Source organism: Staurois parvus, unplaced genomic scaffold, assembly GCF_062004578.1.
Source record: "Staurois parvus isolate SC_StPar_1 unplaced genomic scaffold, SC_StPar_1.0 ptg000473l, whole genome shotgun sequence".
Classification (NCBI taxonomy): Eukaryota; Metazoa; Chordata; class Amphibia; order Anura; family Ranidae; genus Staurois; species Staurois parvus.
Window position 1 is genome coordinate 449,658 of NW_028318269.1, and position 18,575 is coordinate 468,232.

Here is an 18,575-nt window from a genome sequence, read left to right on the forward strand (position 1 = left end):
GTGCAGCGCTGGGCGGAGTGCAGCTGGGAGTGCTGCAGGACGGAGCCCAGGGACGGCGACGGGCATGGCTGGTGCCCAGAGGCGGAGTCAGGAGCGGCACAACCCTGCAGGACCCGTGGCTCCTGGGACCGGGAGGCCATCCGGACATCGAGCTGTGGACGAGAGGTCGGAGGGCGAGCTGTCGGAACCCGATGCGGGGGCGACGGCTCGCCGCTCTTCATCGGTGGAGCGGGAGCGCGCGGCTTAAGGGGCATCTCCTGGGCAGCCTGGTGAGTTATCTGTTCCTGTGTCTGTCTCTCTTTCTTCTGCGTTGCGGGATCTGCTGGGGGGCGGTCAGGCCGCCCCTGTGGGTGCGGCCTCGGTGGCGTGCGTTGGCGGCGTTCCCCTGTCTGGTTTAGGTGGGGGTCTCGGGGAGGTGGTTTCCGGTTTGCGGGACTTGTTGCGGCGGCTGGAGTGGGGCGGTGTTGGGACCCCTGTTCTTCTGCGTGGCTCCCGCCGGCCGGTGGGGACGGGCTCGCGGTTCCTGGACAGGACAGCGGGGTGGAGCGGGGTGGTGCGGGGCCTAGGGGTCTCTTCTCCGGTTAGTTCTGGGACTGGGGTGGTTACCGCGGAGTCTGGGGTTATGGGCTCTGCGGTTCCTTCCGCGAGTTTGGGGGAGGGTTCGGGGGTGTCCGGACCTGTCGGCGTGGCGGACTTTGCGAAGGGAGGTGTATGTGTGTTTTGAGGGCCCCTTGGGTGTGCATTTGCAGTCGGCCGTGCGGGAACAAATTTGGAAAGGGGAGTATGTGGACATGTTCACGCTCTTGCCTTTGGAGCGTTTTCCGTTCGATGGGTCCCGGGTTGATGACGGTAGAAGGGAGGATGCGGAGCGGCGGCGTTTTCGGCTTATCCCCCGTACTTTTGCGAATTGGTTGCAGGCTTTCGCAATCATGGCCAGTGTCATTGGTGAGAAAGCTCCGGAGCATTGCTCGGCGTTGTTCTGTTACCTGGACGCCATTAGTGAGGCTCACAGGGTTTACGGCGGGTCTGCGTGGCTTTGGTATGATGAGCAGTTTAGGCAGCGGAGGGCTGTTCGCCCGTCGTTGCGTTGGGACCATAAGGACATTGGCCTCTGGATGCGGCTCATGGCGCCGCCGAGGGCCCCTGGTCGGTTTTTTCAGGGCGTGGTTCGTGGTTCGTTTTCCCCGGGACAATCGGCCGCCAAGCGTAGGGGTTTTTGCTGGCAGTTCCAGGAGGGCACTTGTCGTTTTGGAGGGTCCTGCCGGTTTAGGCACGAGTGTTCCGGGTGCGGTGGATCCCACCCTTTCTCGCGCTGTTTCAGGCGGGGTAGAGGCCCTCCTGGAGAGCCTGCGGGTAAGAGGGACGACGCCGGTGCGGGTGGAAAGGATGGGGCCTTTCTTAAATAGATATCCTGATTGGGCTGCGGCGGTCCTGCTGGCGGCTGGTTTTTCGGAGGGTTTTCGCATCCCCTGTACTTTGACTTTGGTCCCCCCTTAGCTCGGAATTTACCTTGCAGCATGCTGAGATGGTTTCGGCTAAGTTGCGGAAGGAAGTGGGGTTAGGTCGTATGGGTGGTCCGTTTCCTTGTGCTCCATTTGCGGATCTGGTAGTTTCTCCCTTGGGGGTTGTGCCTAAGAAGGAGCCGAATGCGTTTCGGTTGATTCACCACCTGTCCTTCCCTAAGGGGGGGTCGGTGAATGACGCTATAGATCCGGAGTCGTGTTCGGTGTCTTACATGCGGCAGTTTTCTGGGTTCATCGGTATGGGCGCGGTGCGCTTATGGCGAAGTCAGACATTGAGTCGGCGTTCCGGCTGTTGCCGGTTCATCCGGACAGTTTTTGTTTTTTGGGTTGCCGTTGGCAGGGCGCATTTTACGTTGATAGGTGTTTGCCCATGGGGTGTTCTATCTCTTGTGCGTTGTTTGAAAAGTTCAGTTCGTTCGTGGAGTGGGTGGTTCGGGATGTTTCGGGGGTGAATTCGGTCATCCATTATTTGGATGATTTTCTTTGCGTGGGTCCGCCGGCTTCCGGGGTGTGCGCGGTCTTGCTTGCTACGTTGCAGCACGTTGCTGAACGTTTCGGGATTCCTTTGGCGGCTGACAAGACAGAGGGTCCGGCTTCGGTGATGACTTTCTTGGGCATCGTTTTGGATTCTGGCGCAATGGAGTGCCGGCTGCCTGAAGAGAAGCTGTTGGCCCTTCAGGGTGAAATTCGCGCGGTTCAGGGGAAGCGTAAAATTCAGCTGCGGCCCTTGCAGTCATTGTTGGGAAAACTTAATTTCGCTTGTCGGATCCTGCGGATGAATCGGGTGTTCTGCCGCCGGTTGGCGGCGGCGACGGCGGGAATTGCCTCCCCTTTTCATTTCATTCGGCTGACTCGGGAGCATTGGGAGGATTTGCAGTTGTGGCACACCTTTTTGGATTCTTTCAACGGCGGGCGCTTTGGATGTCGGGCCCGGTTAGTAATTTTGACTTGGAACTGTTCACGGACGCGGCGGCTTCTGCGGGATACGGGGCCTTTTTCCGGGGTCGGTGGAGTGCGGCCTCGTGGCCAGCTTCCTGGCGGGAGGCAGGTTTTCTCAGTAACCTAGCGCTGTTGGAACTTTTTCCAGTGGTATTGGCGGTTGAGGTTTGGGGGGAGAATTTTCGGAATCAAAAGGTGCGTTTTCACTGCGACAATTTGGGGGTGGTTCAGGTCATCAATAGGGTCTCGGCTTCTTCCCGACCGGTGGTGGCCCTGCTTCGCCACTTGGTGTTTTGTTGCTTGCAGCTGAATGTTTTTCTCCATGCGGTACATCTCCCTGGGGTTGACAACACCTTGGCTGACGCTTTGTCTCGTTTTCAGTGGGACAAATTCTGAGAGTTGGCTCCGGCGGCGGAGCAACACGGGGTTCCTTGTCCCGACTGGCTGTGGGAGATTGCCTTGGAGTCGTTGCGGGCTGGATCCGGCGGTCGGTGAGTGAGGCGACTTGGTCCGCTTACTCTACGGTCTGGCGGGAGTGGCTGGATCTGTTTCGGCTGGTCGCTATTGATCCCTGGGGGCCGGAGGTGCGTGTTGCAGTGTTGTACTTCTTGGCGCGGAGTTTGGAGCGAGGGGTGTCGGCGTCCGCGGTGGATCGCCGACTAGCGGGCTTGGCGTTTTTCTTTAAGTTGCAAGGGTGTCGGGATTTTACTAAGGATTTTTGGGTTCGACAGGCTCTGCGGAGTTATCGGAGGGCTCATCGTTGTAGGGATTCTCGTCGCCCGGTGTCGTTTGAGTTGTTGGGGTCTTTGTTTGAGCATTTGCGGACTGTGTGTTCTTCGGATTTTGAGGTGGGTTTATTTCGGGCTGCCTTTGCGGTGGCCTTTTTTGGGGCATTGCGGATTGGGGAGCTCGTTAGTCCATCCAAGTCGGTTCTTGGGGGGTTGTTGGTGGAGGAGGTTGTGTGCTCCAGTGATTGGGTAGGGGTGCGAAGGTGCGTTTTTTCGCTCTTCCGGGTTCACTGGTGTGCCAGGTTCAGGCGGTTCGGGAATTTTTGTCCCGTCGCCCTGGGGGGCGGGGGTCCTTTTTCAGGCACGTTGATGGATCCCCTTTAACGCGTTTTCAATTTGTGGTGGTTTTTCGCTGGTGTTTGACGGCTGCAGGTTTAGATGCGTCTTTGTTTGCTTCGCACTCGTTTCGGATCGGGGCTGCTACGGAGGCGGCCAGGTGGGGGCTGTCGGAGGATGTGGTGAAGCGCATTGGTCGGTGGGATTCCCAGAGATTTCGCCTGTACGTTCGGCCGCATTTGTTGCGGGCTTAGTGGGCGGTCCTGTGTTTTGGTTTGTTTGGGTTGAGGGGGGTAGTTGCGGTTTCTGTCCCTGTGCTGTATTGTTCTGGCGGTATTGTTTCTTTTCTTTCAGGTGGAGAGGTGTGCCTGGTGTGGATCCTGGGTCACTCGTATGTGTTTTGGGGGGCCAGGCGGGCTGATGTTCGGCCCAATGGCAGGCAGCTGGGGTTGGATAGAAGGGAGGTTTGTGTCCGCTGGTTAGGTGTGCCGGGCATGTTGTGGAGTCGTGTCGTGCCAGAGGTGCGGCGTTTTGCGCGGCTGGATAGACCACCGGATGTGTTGGTGATTCACGCGGGTGGCAACGATTTGGGGGGTAGGTCCATGCGGGAGCTGGTTAGAGATGTCAAGCTGGATTTTCTTCAGTTGCGGCTGGAGTTTCCGGGGATGGTGGTGGTGTGGTCTGACATGGTCGCCCGCACTTCTTGGCGCTTGGCGCGGTCGGTGGAGCGGCTCAACAAGGCCAGGATTAAGGCCAACCGGGAGGTGGGGCGCTTTTTTAGTCGCAATGGAGGGTTGGTGGTCCGGCATGTGGAGTTGGAGGTGGATACTTGGCGGTACCTTCGCAGTGATGGAGTGCATTTGAATGCGGTGGGCACGAATTTGTGGTCCCTGGAGCTGCAGGACGGCATACTACGGGCGGTTCGTTTGTGGCGTGGCACGCATGGGTAAGGGCTTACCCAGCGTGCTGTGGCGGTTGTTGGTCTTTGGAGGCGGTTCTCATCTTGGAAGGAAAAACAATGGTGTGGGACCCCATCCGTGGTATGGGGGGCCCGGTGGATATTCCCAGTTAACCAAGGTTTAACTGGAAGGTGGTGGTGCTGCACTGCGGACGGTATGGTTGTCTCCGAGCTGGTTGGTTGCGGCTGGAGGCCTAGTGTATAGGGTTGTCCACAGGTGCATTTTGGATCGTTTGTGGGTGCCTTTGAAGACCAACAACAATTCTTTGGTTTCCGTTAAGGAACGGTTGATGTATGTTAAAATGTGAAGTTGTTAATAAAAGGCCATGTTGGCCATTTACTCCAAATGGTGTCATGTTTTTTGTAAAGTTTATTTGGTTAAGGGGGGTGTGGAGTGGTATGGTTAGGTAATGGTGGAAGTAGGAGTGGACAAGCCTATCTATGGTGCATTAGTCATGCAACTTAAAAGGTGAAACTAATATATGAGATACACTCATTACATGCAAAGCATGATAGTTCAAGCCGTGAATTGTCATAATTGTGATGATTATGACTTACAGCTCATGAAAACCCCAAATCCACAATCTCAGAAAATTAGAATATTGTGAAAAGGTGCAATATTCTCAGCTCCAAGTGTCCCACTCTAATCAGCTAATTAAGCCATAACACATGCAAAGGGTTCCTGAGCCTTTAAATGGTCTCTCAGTCTGGTTCAGTAGAAATCACAATCATGGGAAAGACTGTTGACCTGACAGTTGTGCAGAAAACCATCATTGACACCCTCCATAAGGAGGGAGAGCCTCAAAAGGTAAATGCAAAAGAAGTTGGATGTTCCCAAAGTGCTGTATCAAAGCACATTAATAGAAAGTTATGTGGAAGGGAAAAGTGTGGAAGAAAAAGGTGCACAAGCAGCAGGGATGACTGCAGCCTGGAGAGGATTATCAGGAAACGGCCATTCAAAAGTGTTGGGCACTTTCACAAGGGGTGGACTGAGGCTGGAGTCAGTGCATCAAGAGCCACCACACACAGACGGATCCTGGACTTGGGCTTCAAATGTCGTATTCCTCTTGTCAAGCTGCTCTTGAACAACAAACAACGTCAGAAGCGTCTTACCTGGGCTAAAGAAAAACAGACCTGGTCTGTTCCTCAGTGGTCCAAAGTCCTCTTTTCTGATTAGAGCAACTTTTGCATCTCATTTGGAAACCAAGGACCCAGAGTATGGAGGAAGAATGGACAAGCACATACTGCAAGATGCTTGAAGTCCAGTGTGAAGTTTCTCCAGTCTGTGTTGATTTGGGGAGCCATGTCATCTGCTGGTGTTGGTCCACTGTGCTTCATTAAGTCCAGGGTCAACGCAGCCGTCTACCAGGAGATTTTGGAGCACTTCATGCTTCCTTCTGCAGACGAACTTTATGGCGATGCTGACTTAATTTTCCAGCAGGACTTGGCACCTGCCCACATGGCCAAAAGCACCAAAACCTGGTTCACTGACCATGGGATTACTGTGCTTGATTGGCCAGCAAACTCGCCTGACCAGAACCCCATAGAGAATCTATGGGGCATTGCCAAGAGAAAGATGAGAGACATGAGACCGAACAATGCAGAAGAGCTGAAGGCCGCTATTGAAGCATCCTGGTCTTCCATAACACCTCAGCAGTGCCTCAGGCTGATAGCTTCCATGCTACGCCGCATTGAGGCAGTAATTGCTGCAAAAGGGGCCCAAACCAAGTACTGAGTACATATTCATGCTTATACTTTTCAGAGGTCCGATATTGTTCTATGTACAATCCTTGTTTTATTCATTGCATGTAATATTCTAATTTTCTGAGATTGTGGATTTGGGGTTTTCATGAGCTGTAAGCCATAATCATCACAATTATGACAAATCATGGCTTGAACTATCTTGCTTTGCCTGTAATGAGTCTATCTCATATATTAGTTTCACCTTTTAAGTTGCATTACTGAAATAAATGAACTTTTGCACAATATTCTAATTTTTCGAGTTTCACCTGTAGTAAAATACAACACAGTCATGTATAATATTTCATATTTACTCATCTTAAAAAAAGAAAAATATACAAAAACATTTTAGATGTTTTTTTACTGATTGCTAATAAAAGTAGAAAGTATGTATACGATCAAGATGCATCCTCTTTAATTACAAACTCAAGGGATTGCTTGGAAAACAAACATGTTTTCTTCTTGATAACACACAAGATTTATCTGTAAACAGATTTTTTCTCTATTTTAATAAATGGCTTGTCTTTGCTGGTATAAGTCCAAAAATAGCAAAATAAACTACAGCTAATACTATCACATCGTTACATGAGAATATTGTATCCACAGATACAACAGAATTGCAAAGGTAGCAAAAAAACAAAAATCCCTACTTTACCCTCCCTCTGCTCTGGCATTCCCTTTATAATTACTGTGACCTTTCCCATATACTGATGGCACTAAGGTGGCATCAAGTGATAATTATTGTGTGTTTCCTACAATAAAAGTACCAGAGCTGTAGAGCATATAGGACACATTGTTTCTATAAATATTAGCCTTACTTGCTGCATTTTATTATAATGTATATATTAGATTATAATATACAGGTATATAATCGTAAAAAAAATATATAATAATGTCATTTATAGAGTCTGTTAACCAAAATCCACCAGTGCACTAGTAAACTAAACTAGAATCACTAAATTTGCGGAATTCTTAATCACCTCCACACCATAAATCAGTATCCACTACAATTTTCAGTTGTATTAATGCCCGACTTTAGCCAAATTTATTTTTTTGTTAGCTTTTTTAATACAGCAGGTAAAGTTGGAACTTCTGTCAGATTTTTATTTTTTATTGCTCTCAGTATCCTCAGAGAAGGCGGTTAGTGTGAAGATAGTAGTACCGAATGCTAGAAAGTGGCGGTTTAGCTAATATAATTGAGAGATTCATGTACTATATGTTCCCCTCCATTATGTATAGGTGAATAAATAGAGAGAATGAAGTGCAAAAACTAGTGCAATAAATCTCTTTATGAAGAATATGTCTCTTTAAGAGACTTGAGAAAGGGGGGACATGCTCCTGAAACGCGTTGTGACGTTGGCTTCCACCATGCTCATCCAGTAAGTGCGCTGTCAGTCAGTACAGCTCCTTACACTCCTCCAACAGCCTTGTGTATGTAGCCGACAGGCACTACGGGTCCTTTCCTCCTGGTTACCGACACAGCAGTGCTCAGTAGTGTATGTGAGATGAAAAATTGTAAGACATGGCACCGTTCTGACCAGGCTATCTTGGGCCATGGTTAAGAATGTTACTGGCACATTGGTTACTTGGGGAATGTGACTGCATTACTTTTATCTGTTGCATTCTAATAAAGAGATTTATTGCAATAGTCTATGCGCTTCCCTTGTTCCATTTTTTCTGTTTAAAGTGTTACTAAACCCGAAACAGTCAAATCAGTCCTTATATGCAGTAAAGCATGCTTGTTATACTCACTATGGAACCTAAGGGGTTAATCCTCTGCATTGTGCAAAAAGGCTGTTTGATGCTTTCTTTTCCTCTCCTTTTTCAAGCAACCACCACTTATCTCCAGACTGAATTGTAGGCATGCACAGGTTTCTCTTGGGAGAGTGCATATGATCAGCACAGAGTCAATCAGCACTGGTCAGACAGAGGTCAGGGGATTTCCATCCTCCTAGAGCAGAAAGAAAACTCCTCCTACAAGCTTTAGCTAGTGCTGGACTGGACACAGATAGAAGCCACAAGACTGCTCTAACTGCTGATGAGAAAAGGTATTTAGCAGTTTATATTTACTAAATAATTGCATTTCCATGTTCTGTGTACTGTGGGAGACCAGAGATAGTGGATGCAGCGTGCTGGCCTTAGTAACACTTTAAGATTGTCTACATCTTGTGTATGAAGGGACAGCTCTAGGGGACTTGACACCCAAAGAGGACAATTTACCTATTGTGGAATTTATTGATTGGGACACCAAAGCACGATTCGCATGGAAAAGTTTTCTGTTGGTGACATAATAGAGAGAACCATATAAAAATGTGACAGAGGTTCTAACCCCTTACCAGTCCATCCAAACAGAAGAACATTTTAGATACGCTATAAATCTATTCTGACACTAAAGACAAGTTGTCAAAAACAATGTATTCACTGTAACCCTATTTGATAGCTTGAGAGTCGCTCCAAGCACCAATTGTTCTCTGGTGGTAATCCACTATGTAATGGGGGCTGGCATCTATAGTGCTCATCCAAGCCCACTATGTACTGTGATGTAGGATGTTGCACTCCTAGCAGCCCATGTGTAGATTTAGATGAAGTTCTGCCTCAGCCTAGGCTCGTTCCAGACCATGCCTCTGACTCATTGCGCCCGTCAAGGGGCTTGGCCACAGAGGTCACCTCTGACTTCTGTGACCAAGCCCCATGGTGCGGGGTGAAAGGTGTGAGGGCCATGGCCAGGGAGGGGCCTAGGCTGAGGCTGTTTTTCATCTAAATCTACCCACAGGCTGCTAGGCGTGCAGCGTGCCTCTACTACACAATGAAAAGTATTGACAAAGTCACTTCTTAAGGCTGTACCTCCACTCAAGCTTGGTGCAGATACTTTCCTCAGCACTAGTCCATGCCCATTTCTTTACTCAATGTTAAAAGAAAAAAACAAAAAAAGTGGTTCCACTGAGTTTACATCCACTCCTGAATCCCACCAAACTTTATCTGTTGGCTAACCAATCACAGCTGTACTCCCCCCTTAGTGTCCAGGCAGCTTGTGACTGGTCTGCGTTTTACAGTGAAATCGGGAAATTGGGATTTGGTAGGTGGCCACCATTATTTTGTTTGCAAAGAATGGGAGTTTCATGCTGCCAAAAGTAATGTATAGAAAACTGCTACTTTAATACTTACTAAAAAAAAAATTAAGCCTATGAAAATCCACTTGAACATGGCTATTATATTTTTCAATTTCCTTTTAAAAGCCGGTGGTATTTGCAGCAAGCTCCCCAATTACCCCACCATACAAACTGCTTTGTTCTTAAATGTTTTTAAACAAAGCAGCCATTAAGATTAATACTTCTTTTGATAATTTGTTACAATCCTGTCGCTTGCATGGTTATTGCAATATGGGATTATAAATCATATTTATATTGGTGCGCGCCGTTCTTTTGAGAGTAGAGAAGTGTATTAAATTTTAAATGTACTTCCCGCACTTCAGTCAGTATTAAGTTTGGCAAGGACTGCTTTTTTTTTGTGTTGTAGTTGACAGCGGTCCCTACACATGTGAAGCAATTAAACAACAAAGCCGTTCTCAGTAATTCAGTCGTCTCGAGTATCTTCTTTTCACAATGGTTCTGGCCGCAGCTCGAATTACAGAGTGCTGCTGTGTGCATTTGCAACAATATTTATGAACAGTACTTTTGGTTTAACTGGGAATACCTCTAATTGCTTCACATCATGTACTTTACCAACTTTTATCAGAGTTATCTATAGATTTAGGAATTTACGCATTCAAAAAATCCTATAATTTCCATTTACATGATTTGCAATCTGAGCGCAGTTATCTTTAAGGGCTAAGCCACTTTAACTCTTGCTACTGAGAGAGATAAAGACCAATTCTGGGCAATTCACCTTACGCCCTAGTTCCCCCTAACCCCAGGAGTCTCCTTCCGAATGTATTTTTTAACTTATCCTCTTTCAGATGTTTTTAGGCTGGTCATGTGTTTTTCTCTTTGTCTTTTCTCCAGCACTATGCATTCCTCAGTGATGCAGAGAGCATGCTCTCTGTGTCATTATATGTGAGCTCAGGAAGCTGTTGTGACTTTCCCTGTTAAGGGATGGGTCCATAAGGGGTGGATCCATGACGCCCTGCACTCTCAGGAAGTTGTCACAAGGCGTCATTCAACCTGAAAGTTCAAGGACATCTAGTGGTAAAAAGGAATTCCAATCACTGCATCAAAAGTCCAGGTATAGACAAGTGAAAGTAGCTTCAACCTGGCTCCACCTGGTCCATGCCCTACGCATTTCGCCCCACCTGCAACCCTTACTAACCATGATAAAAACCCTGTGGGTGTGGTGAAATGTGTCGGGAATGTGGCCTGGGTAGAGCCAGGCTAAAGTTGCTTTCACTTGTCGATACCTTTTGCTGGGTTGCAGCATTTGGCCTTGCTCTAGTGTGCATTTTGACCCAGAACAGGCTCTTTCCTTATTGCTGCCATCATAGTGTGAGTCATAGTAGGATTGGGGACCTGAAGCTTCTTGTTTAAAGTCAGAGGCAGAAAGGAATTTTTTTAAATTTTAAGCTGTTGGAAGACTATTTCATTTTAAAAAGTGCCCAGATTTGGGCTTTAATCTCTTGGTGGCAGTCACCTCATTCGGTTATAGTTAAACAAGTTTTTAGTAGTTGATTTGTGGTACTAATATTACCAATAAAAAGCTGAAAATAGCAATTAATCACTTAAGAAATGAAATACATGGATCTCTATGGAATAAGCTACACAAATATTGTGCAGTAGGGATTAATCTGGTAACATCATGATATAATAGTGTGTGATTTTTCGCTACAAGAAGCTACTGTATGGTACCCCATATGTTGCATTTGTTTAAGGATCAGTTGTTACTCTTGCATTAAAGTATAGATGAACTCTCACCCCATTCCGTTAATATATTAGTATAAATACATAAAAAAAACCAGAGTAAATTGTTGTTTTTTTTAGTTTTTTTTTTCATTAGCGATCATCTCTGTTCTCGGGGGGGCTGTGCATTGAAGGGCTGTGCAGGGAGGCATGTCAGCACGAGTCTTGGCCATTGGAGGACAGACAGGCTATTCTCCCAGCACAGCCGGAAAACTAACCACGCTGGGAAGGATGGGCTTCTATGCCTAGTGTGTTCAGTTTGATATAGGAAAGCAGGGGTATTGGCAGGATCACCAGAAATCTCACAGAAAGGAAAAAATTCAAGGAGAACAGAGAACATAATTTTAAGACAACTACTGTACATGGTACAACACACACATATCAGGAATATGAAATGTTGGGGTAATATATCCTTTAATTTGTTAGCATGATTGAGCTAAACATTTAATAACCTTGTATATAAATACTGTCTTTTAATAAATTCCAATAATGTTTTTATTTCATATTTATTGTAAAGGCAAAAATAAATAAGTACATTGAGAATTTACAACTTTTTTTCAATTTGACCTAGCTAACTTTTAAAACCTGTAGCTACAAGAGCGCATTTTATCCGAGAACTTGTTCTGTTAATCGCAACACGAAAAAAATATATTTCTGGTATAAGGTATTTACATAAACAAATATAATGTTTGGGATAAAATAGGCAAAAAAATGGTTTCAGGAATGTTGCCATTTTTCGCTCATGCCAATACATCTAGTTTAGGAATATTTTTTATACCATCTTACATGCATGGCATGTTTGTCACGTATTTTCAGCAACTGATATTTACATTCAGCAAATAAATAAATGATTATGCATTAGGATTTGTCATGTTTAATGTGAATCTGTTTTTTTTTTTAATTAAAAACAGGTTTATTTAAAGTGGAGATAAACTCTCTCAATCAACATTAACTATTTGTAATCTTTATTCTTTTAGCATTAGTAATTAGATAGGAAAGTATATCATATTTACTTGTTTTAAACTTTTTAATTTTCTACATTTCTTTAGTTGCTTCCTGATTTCTGGCCTAGGTCAAAATGATGTCATACATCCCAGGATTCTTAATTTTTTTTCTTTCCTCTGGAAGAGGGGAGGAGGGGTTTTCTTGCACACTCTCCTGCATGCCTGAGCTAAGAGCAGATAGATTCCAGTCAGTAAATGCTTCATGAATCATCTGCCCTTATTCAATGGTCACGACTAGAAATGCTAGTGGGGTGTTTTTCAAAGTGGTTTCTCAAAAAAAATAAAAGCATGAAGACATGGCTGGATGGATGGAAGAGTTTACTTTGAATATTAAAAATAAATAATGTAGTGTTTTTAGTTTGTGGTGTTCAGATAATTTTGCTTTAAAGTCCCCTAAACACCTTCCTGTTCTGGTGCACTGTGCAAATGGGCATTATGTTTCACATAATGATGCATTGCCATAAAGTCACCCATTCATTTAAATGAGCTGACAACTTACTAGACCAGACATGAAACTGTTCCTGCACCTTATTTTTCACTGAAACTGAATAGATGGTTGTGCACTGGTGAGGAGGGCCCTTAATGTCAGCCCCTCCAGCTGCTAATACATACATGTCCTCCAATTGCCCACTGTTACATTCACCCAAGCTAGTGTGGCAATGCTGGTGCAGTTTGCCATCCAGAACTGCTACATGGGTGAGTGAAGAGAGTCTTCAGCCCTCTAGGCATGAAGCTTACCCAGTAGGGGGTCTTCTCCTCAAACGCCTTCAGTGAAAAGAAACGCAGGGGAAGAAAGGGAAAATGTGGACTTGCATGGACAAAGCAAAGGTTCTCTTTAAGTATGCAGGGGTCATGTTAATTTTTGTACTAGCAAATCAAAATGACTTTTTCCTGACTTTAATGCAAAGTCAAGTCCCATAGACTTTAATGCAAAGTCACGTCCCATAGACTTTAATGCAAAGTCACGTCCCTTAGACTTCAATGCAAAGTCAGGTCCTATAGACTTCAGTGCAAAGTCACGTCCCATAGACTTTAATGCAAAGTCACGCCCCATAGACTTTAATGCAAAGTCACGCCCCATAGACTTTAATGCAAAGTCACGCCCCATAGACTTCAATGCAAAGTCACGTCCTATAGACTTCAATGCAAAGTCACGTCCTATAGACTTCAATGCAAAGTCACGTCCTATAGACTTCAATGCAAAGTCATGTCCTATAGACTTCAAGGCAAAATTGAGTCCTATTACCTTCAATGCAAAATCACATCCCATTGACTTCAATAAAAAAAGGCTCCTAGTGACTTTGATGCAAAAAAGCCAGCCACATTATTTAGATTATATTAATAAAATAAAAACCTATCCATCTCGGTTTTTGGCCAAGTGTTTTCAGAATTTTTGGTTTTGGCATCTGAATTTTTAATTTCTGTGCATCACTAATATATATATATATATATATATATATATATATATATATATATTTATTTATTTAAATCACCTTTTTACATTCACATTTGTAAAATTTTTAATAGCGTTTTTGTCTAACTAAATTTAAATGTAATGTCTCAAGCCCTTGAATAACCACACATAGCTAGGAGTCTAGCTTTTTATAGGCCATCAACAATATCATTAATAAAATGAAGGACAGGGCCAAACAGAGATCCCTGTGGTACACCACTAATAACTCTATTCTAGCCTGAATATGTTCCATTTACTTACTTTGTCTCCTACTCCATCTGAAGCTCTCTAGCCTGGTACAAACTCTTTTCCCACTAGACCTGGAAATCTCATTTTATGTACCTGTCTTTTATGTGGAACACCGCTGAAATCTTTTACTCTGTACAGACATTATTTATACTACTAAAATGGAGTCTGAAAGTCAACTCCACATGAAAAGAAAACATACTGGCTTTATACAATCAGTCCTTAATTAAATCATACAAAATTATGATCAAATTACATTGTATTATTTCTTTGTGGGGACTTAAAGCTGAATGTCTGGCAAAAAAAAGAAAGAAAAGCCCCCCCCCACAGTTTTAAGTGTATGTGAACCCAAATGATATGTTTGCCCAGAACCATGTTACTATTAAAAGCATGTTACATTTTTAATTTACCATAAAATAGTTCATTTATTTCAGGTACTTATATAGCGCTGTCAGTTTACATATGTAGTGTCCTGACCTTAAGGAGCGTACAATCTAAGGTCCCTAACTAACATTCATACATACTAGGGCTAATTTAGACAGGAGACAATTAACCTACCAGCATGTATTTGGAGTGTGGATCAAAACCCATGCAGGCACAGGGAGAACATGCAAACTCTGCACAGGAAGGATTTGAACCAATGATCCTAGTGCCGACAGGCGGAAGTGCTAACCACTTAGCCACTATGCTGCCCTTACCGAGAAATTGGTTTGTATTTTTATCAATGAATATAAGGCTTCCTACAATTGACTGAGGTGGAGATCATGACATTCAACTCTAAAACTGTCTTCAGATTAAAAACTCTTTTTTGTAGCCAATTGAGGTGAAACATATACAGTGTACAACAGTATGTTATTATTAGTGTAGTAGTGTACCCATTTACTCACCATGCTCAGAGGCAAGCACAGGCCTCTTTATCTCCTTTTTCCACAACTTTCTGGTTTCCTGGACATGCCTAGGGAAGATAAGTTTCTGTTTCCTTCCCTCACAGCTCAGAAAGGCCCCACGTGTTGAAGCAGAGATAGCTGGGCAAGTGATCTGCTGCCAGGTAAGATACCCTACGGAACCAGCATGCCCATAAGATCCAAAAAGAGCAACAAAGGTCCAAGAGTCCAAGGTAATTTTATGATAAAATAGATTCAGAATATAGCCAAGTTGTTTTGGGTGCTAAATACGCTCCTCCTTCATCAGGGCTTAAGAATTCTGTGCTTAAATGAGCAGATACCAAATAAAACTGCCTCGTGATGTACTTCTTGGAAAGTTTCAGGAGAGCAGGTTAAGTCAGTGTTGGATATATAGATCCTTCAGCTTTTTCTAGAGGGTGGTCCCCGTTTTGTGGAGTGTTGTGTTACAATGTAGAGCCTGCATGGGGGCAGCTGGGCCTTAACTGAATAGCTTCTCCAGAAGACCCACCTACTGTAGGGAGATCCTCCACAATTGTTACCAGTATACTCCAGTTCCAGTGGCATGCCCCCCTTGTGTCTTTGGGGTTTGGATCACTCCAATTGTTTGCCTGTTTTACTAGAGCTATCCTGGACTACCTAGAGAGAGATGCTACTTATGAAGATAAGTAGCTGTTTGTGTTGTGAACTGTTTTACTGAAGTAATGACTTTCCCTAGACTCTCTGTTGTTATATAGCAGCCTTTCAGAGCAAAGGTTCCGTGGAACTCTGGGGTTCCTCCAGACATTGCTAGGAGTTCCTTGAGAAATTAGCAATCTCTGCCTCTCAAATAGTAACCACTGACACCAATGATCTTTTTAGCATCTGTAAGAAGCATGTCCTCTGTTCTCTAAATAGTTCCAATCTACTTCTCAAAAAGCCTAACTAGCCCTCTCAGTTCCTAGAGTACAATTAGCGCTTAAGTTCAGGAGAGGAAAGGCGGGGGGGGGGGCGGGGGGATGATTCCGTAGTTTAGCAAAAGCCAACATGGTGATACTGACACCATTCAGTCCACAAAATTCTCTGTGTTGCCAGCAGTGCTGGTACAAGGTCATCTAGTGCCAAAGGCAAAGATGCCAAATGGCACCCTTTCCCAAATGTATGATCATTATGTGTTAGCAAAACTCTCCTCCCTCCCTCAAAAAATGTGAGCACTAATCTTCACAGTTATCCCCTAAACATAAATTCCTTTTGCTTTCCAGTACAAATCCTCCCGCTCACTTCAGATCGTCTCCCTCCTCAAATCCCTCCTCCTAGCACAAATCCTCTACCCCTCAAATTTCCTCTTTGAGCATTAACCTTCTCCCCCTCCAAATCTGCCTCTTGCAGCACAAATCCCCCCAAATTCTCTATCCTAACACTAATCCCCTTCCCAAATTTCCCCTCCTAGCACAAATCTCTCCAATCATGCCTACTACCATAAATTCTCCCCCCACTCAAATCGCTCTTCCTAACACAAATCCACCCTCCTAGTACAAATCCTCCCCTCCAAATCACCCCTTCTAATGCAATCCCCCAAGTCCCCACTGGGCAGCCGCCCCTCCTACTTGCAGTTTCTCTAAAAGGATGGGGAAATGTGCTGGTTTGGAGAGATGTACTGTGTGTTTTTTTGGCCTGACATTATAAGCTATATGATTATCGATTATCGATTAAGGAAAACATTACATTAATTAACTCTACACCCAACCTCAGAACCATAATCATATAGGGCTCACAGTAATGGGCCCAGTTGTATCATAGAAAGCGTATTGGTACAGTGATTCTCTGTCAAGTCCTTTACAAAAGATGCAACAGTTTAGGGCTAAATTCCACAGGACACTGGATCAAAATGGGAATAGGTATTGTCACATGACCATATATATAAGTGTAGCACCCTCCTAGATAGCTAGGGGGAGCTAGAGTTGATTCTTAAACAGTAGAAGTAGAAGCCCATGTGTAAAAGTTAGAGTGGGGTCAGATTGTGGTCAGAGCTGAGAGGCCTGCAGATCAGCTCTCTGAGACTTCCCCCTGCACTGGAACTTTGAAGAACGTTCTAGAAGCAGTGGGCAGAGGTAAGTAGTAGCTGGTCTGCACTTTTGAGGGATCCTGACCAATCCCCAACAGGAGGCTTGGTATGGGGTCAGGACAGCCCTTAAAAGTGACACAGCCCACTCAAAGGGGAGAGGAAGAGTTCGGGTGGTAGATGGAGAAGTGAGGCTGGAGAGCAGGAGCCCGGGAGGGAGCCCAGGTGGGAAGGAGCTCCCCTACAGGCAAGGAAGCTTGGAAGGAGGAAAGCTCAGGACTTCACTGACCCCCAGAGCAAGGACCACCTATGCAGCAGGGAAGGAGTGGCCCAGCAGATGGACTGAGAGCAGCCACAAACCCAGCAGCAGCATAGGAAAAGGACTGAGTGAGTAGATCTGCACCCCCTGGGCCAGTAAGGGGAAGAAGTACTTTAGTGAGAAACTGAATTAGCTACTATCCGGGAATATCTCACCCTTAAATATACTGGTACTGGATCAGCTGCCCAGAATTCACTCAGAACAGCTGGATTAGGAGAATCTGGGTTCTGAGGTAGTACTACAGAAGATGCTAGCTAGCTTTTCAGAAGAGAATTTTTGCTGTAAAGACTTGAACATAGTTCAGGAAGATTGTCTGTTGCCATACCCTTGGGCATCCCATACACCCTTTACCCCATCCAAGTTTATTTCCCCTAATAAAATCCCCCAAAAAAAGCTCAAGGACTGGTTACTGTCTCCTGGATGCAAGTCAGTGTGGAAAATGCATGTTGCCTGGCTGCACAGGAATATAGGGGGACGCAGAACTGCAGCGACTCCTAAGGGGGTAGTGCTACACAAGCACTGGATACAATCTAAGAAGACAGTGATGATGAAAACACAGAATACTTTGATATTTAATTTTGTGCAATTAGGAGAAAAATAATCAGGTATTTTGGAACGTTCATAAAGGGCCCCCCAAGGCCAGATCTCAGTACTGACTGCAATGATGTCTCCCCCTGTTACTACAGTACTTTGTTCTTAGCAGTCACCAGTTCTGTAGGACATTCCAAGTCCTCAGCAGTAGATGCTTGCTGTGAAAACTTCAGGCTGGATCTTCTTTAATCCAGGCTAGTAGTAACTACACCTCCTCCTGTGTTAAATATGTAACACTTAATGATGTGCATAGGTTATTACTATACAATTATTTCCATTTTTCTCCTTTGTGAATAAAACAAGGCAAAAAAACTAGGTCATATTCCCCTTTATCTTCCATAATTACTGTTTCTACAATTATTTTTCCGAGTTTATCTTTTAACGGCCCTGAAATTATCACTGTTATTGTATTGTTGTTTATAAACTTGACAGAAATCTGAAAATGGATCCCCTGTCCTTAGCAATACATTTTCCATTTAAATGTTTTCTAATTTCATTTTCTTTTTATAACCTCGTAGATAGCAACATTCCTTACATTTACATATTGACTTATGAGATCTTCTAATTTTAGTAGTTTACATTTTTTTTTCTGGTTTTCGCCACTACCTTTAGCCAACTATGTTCCTTTTTTATCCTTGAAAATGTTGCATATAGTATTTTTAACATCTAATTAGACATATTGCTATGTACTATATTATGCACTTTGTCCCCTGGGGCTTTAAAGAGGCCTTGAAGGCTGAAGGTTTTTTTTACCTTTGTGCATTCTATGCATGAAGGTAAAAAACCTTCAATGTGCAGCTACCCCCGCAACTCCCCCCTCCAAATACTTACCTCAGCCCAATCGCGACCCAGAGATGTGCACGAGAGTTGAGGTTCTCCCCGGACTCTCTCCTCATTGGCTGAGAC

The 18,575-nt window shown here is 44.8% G+C and overlaps 2 protein-coding genes across 2 annotated transcripts in view; one reads left to right on the plus strand and one right to left on the minus strand.

Moving 5' to 3' along the window:
- Window positions 1-18,575, minus strand: part of CDH22 (cadherin 22) — a 542,246-nt gene that overhangs the window by 188,813 nt on the left and 334,858 nt on the right. The window lies entirely within an intron of this gene.
- Window positions 2,161-4,521, plus strand: LOC149452423 (uncharacterized). The gene is made up of 3 exons (XM_089689413.1): window positions 2,161-2,446; window positions 3,623-3,721; window positions 3,881-4,521. The coding sequence occupies exons 1-3, from the start codon at window positions 2,161-2,163 to the stop codon at window positions 4,474-4,476; spliced, it is 981 nt and encodes a 326-aa protein (XP_089545539.1). The 3' UTR covers window positions 4,477-4,521.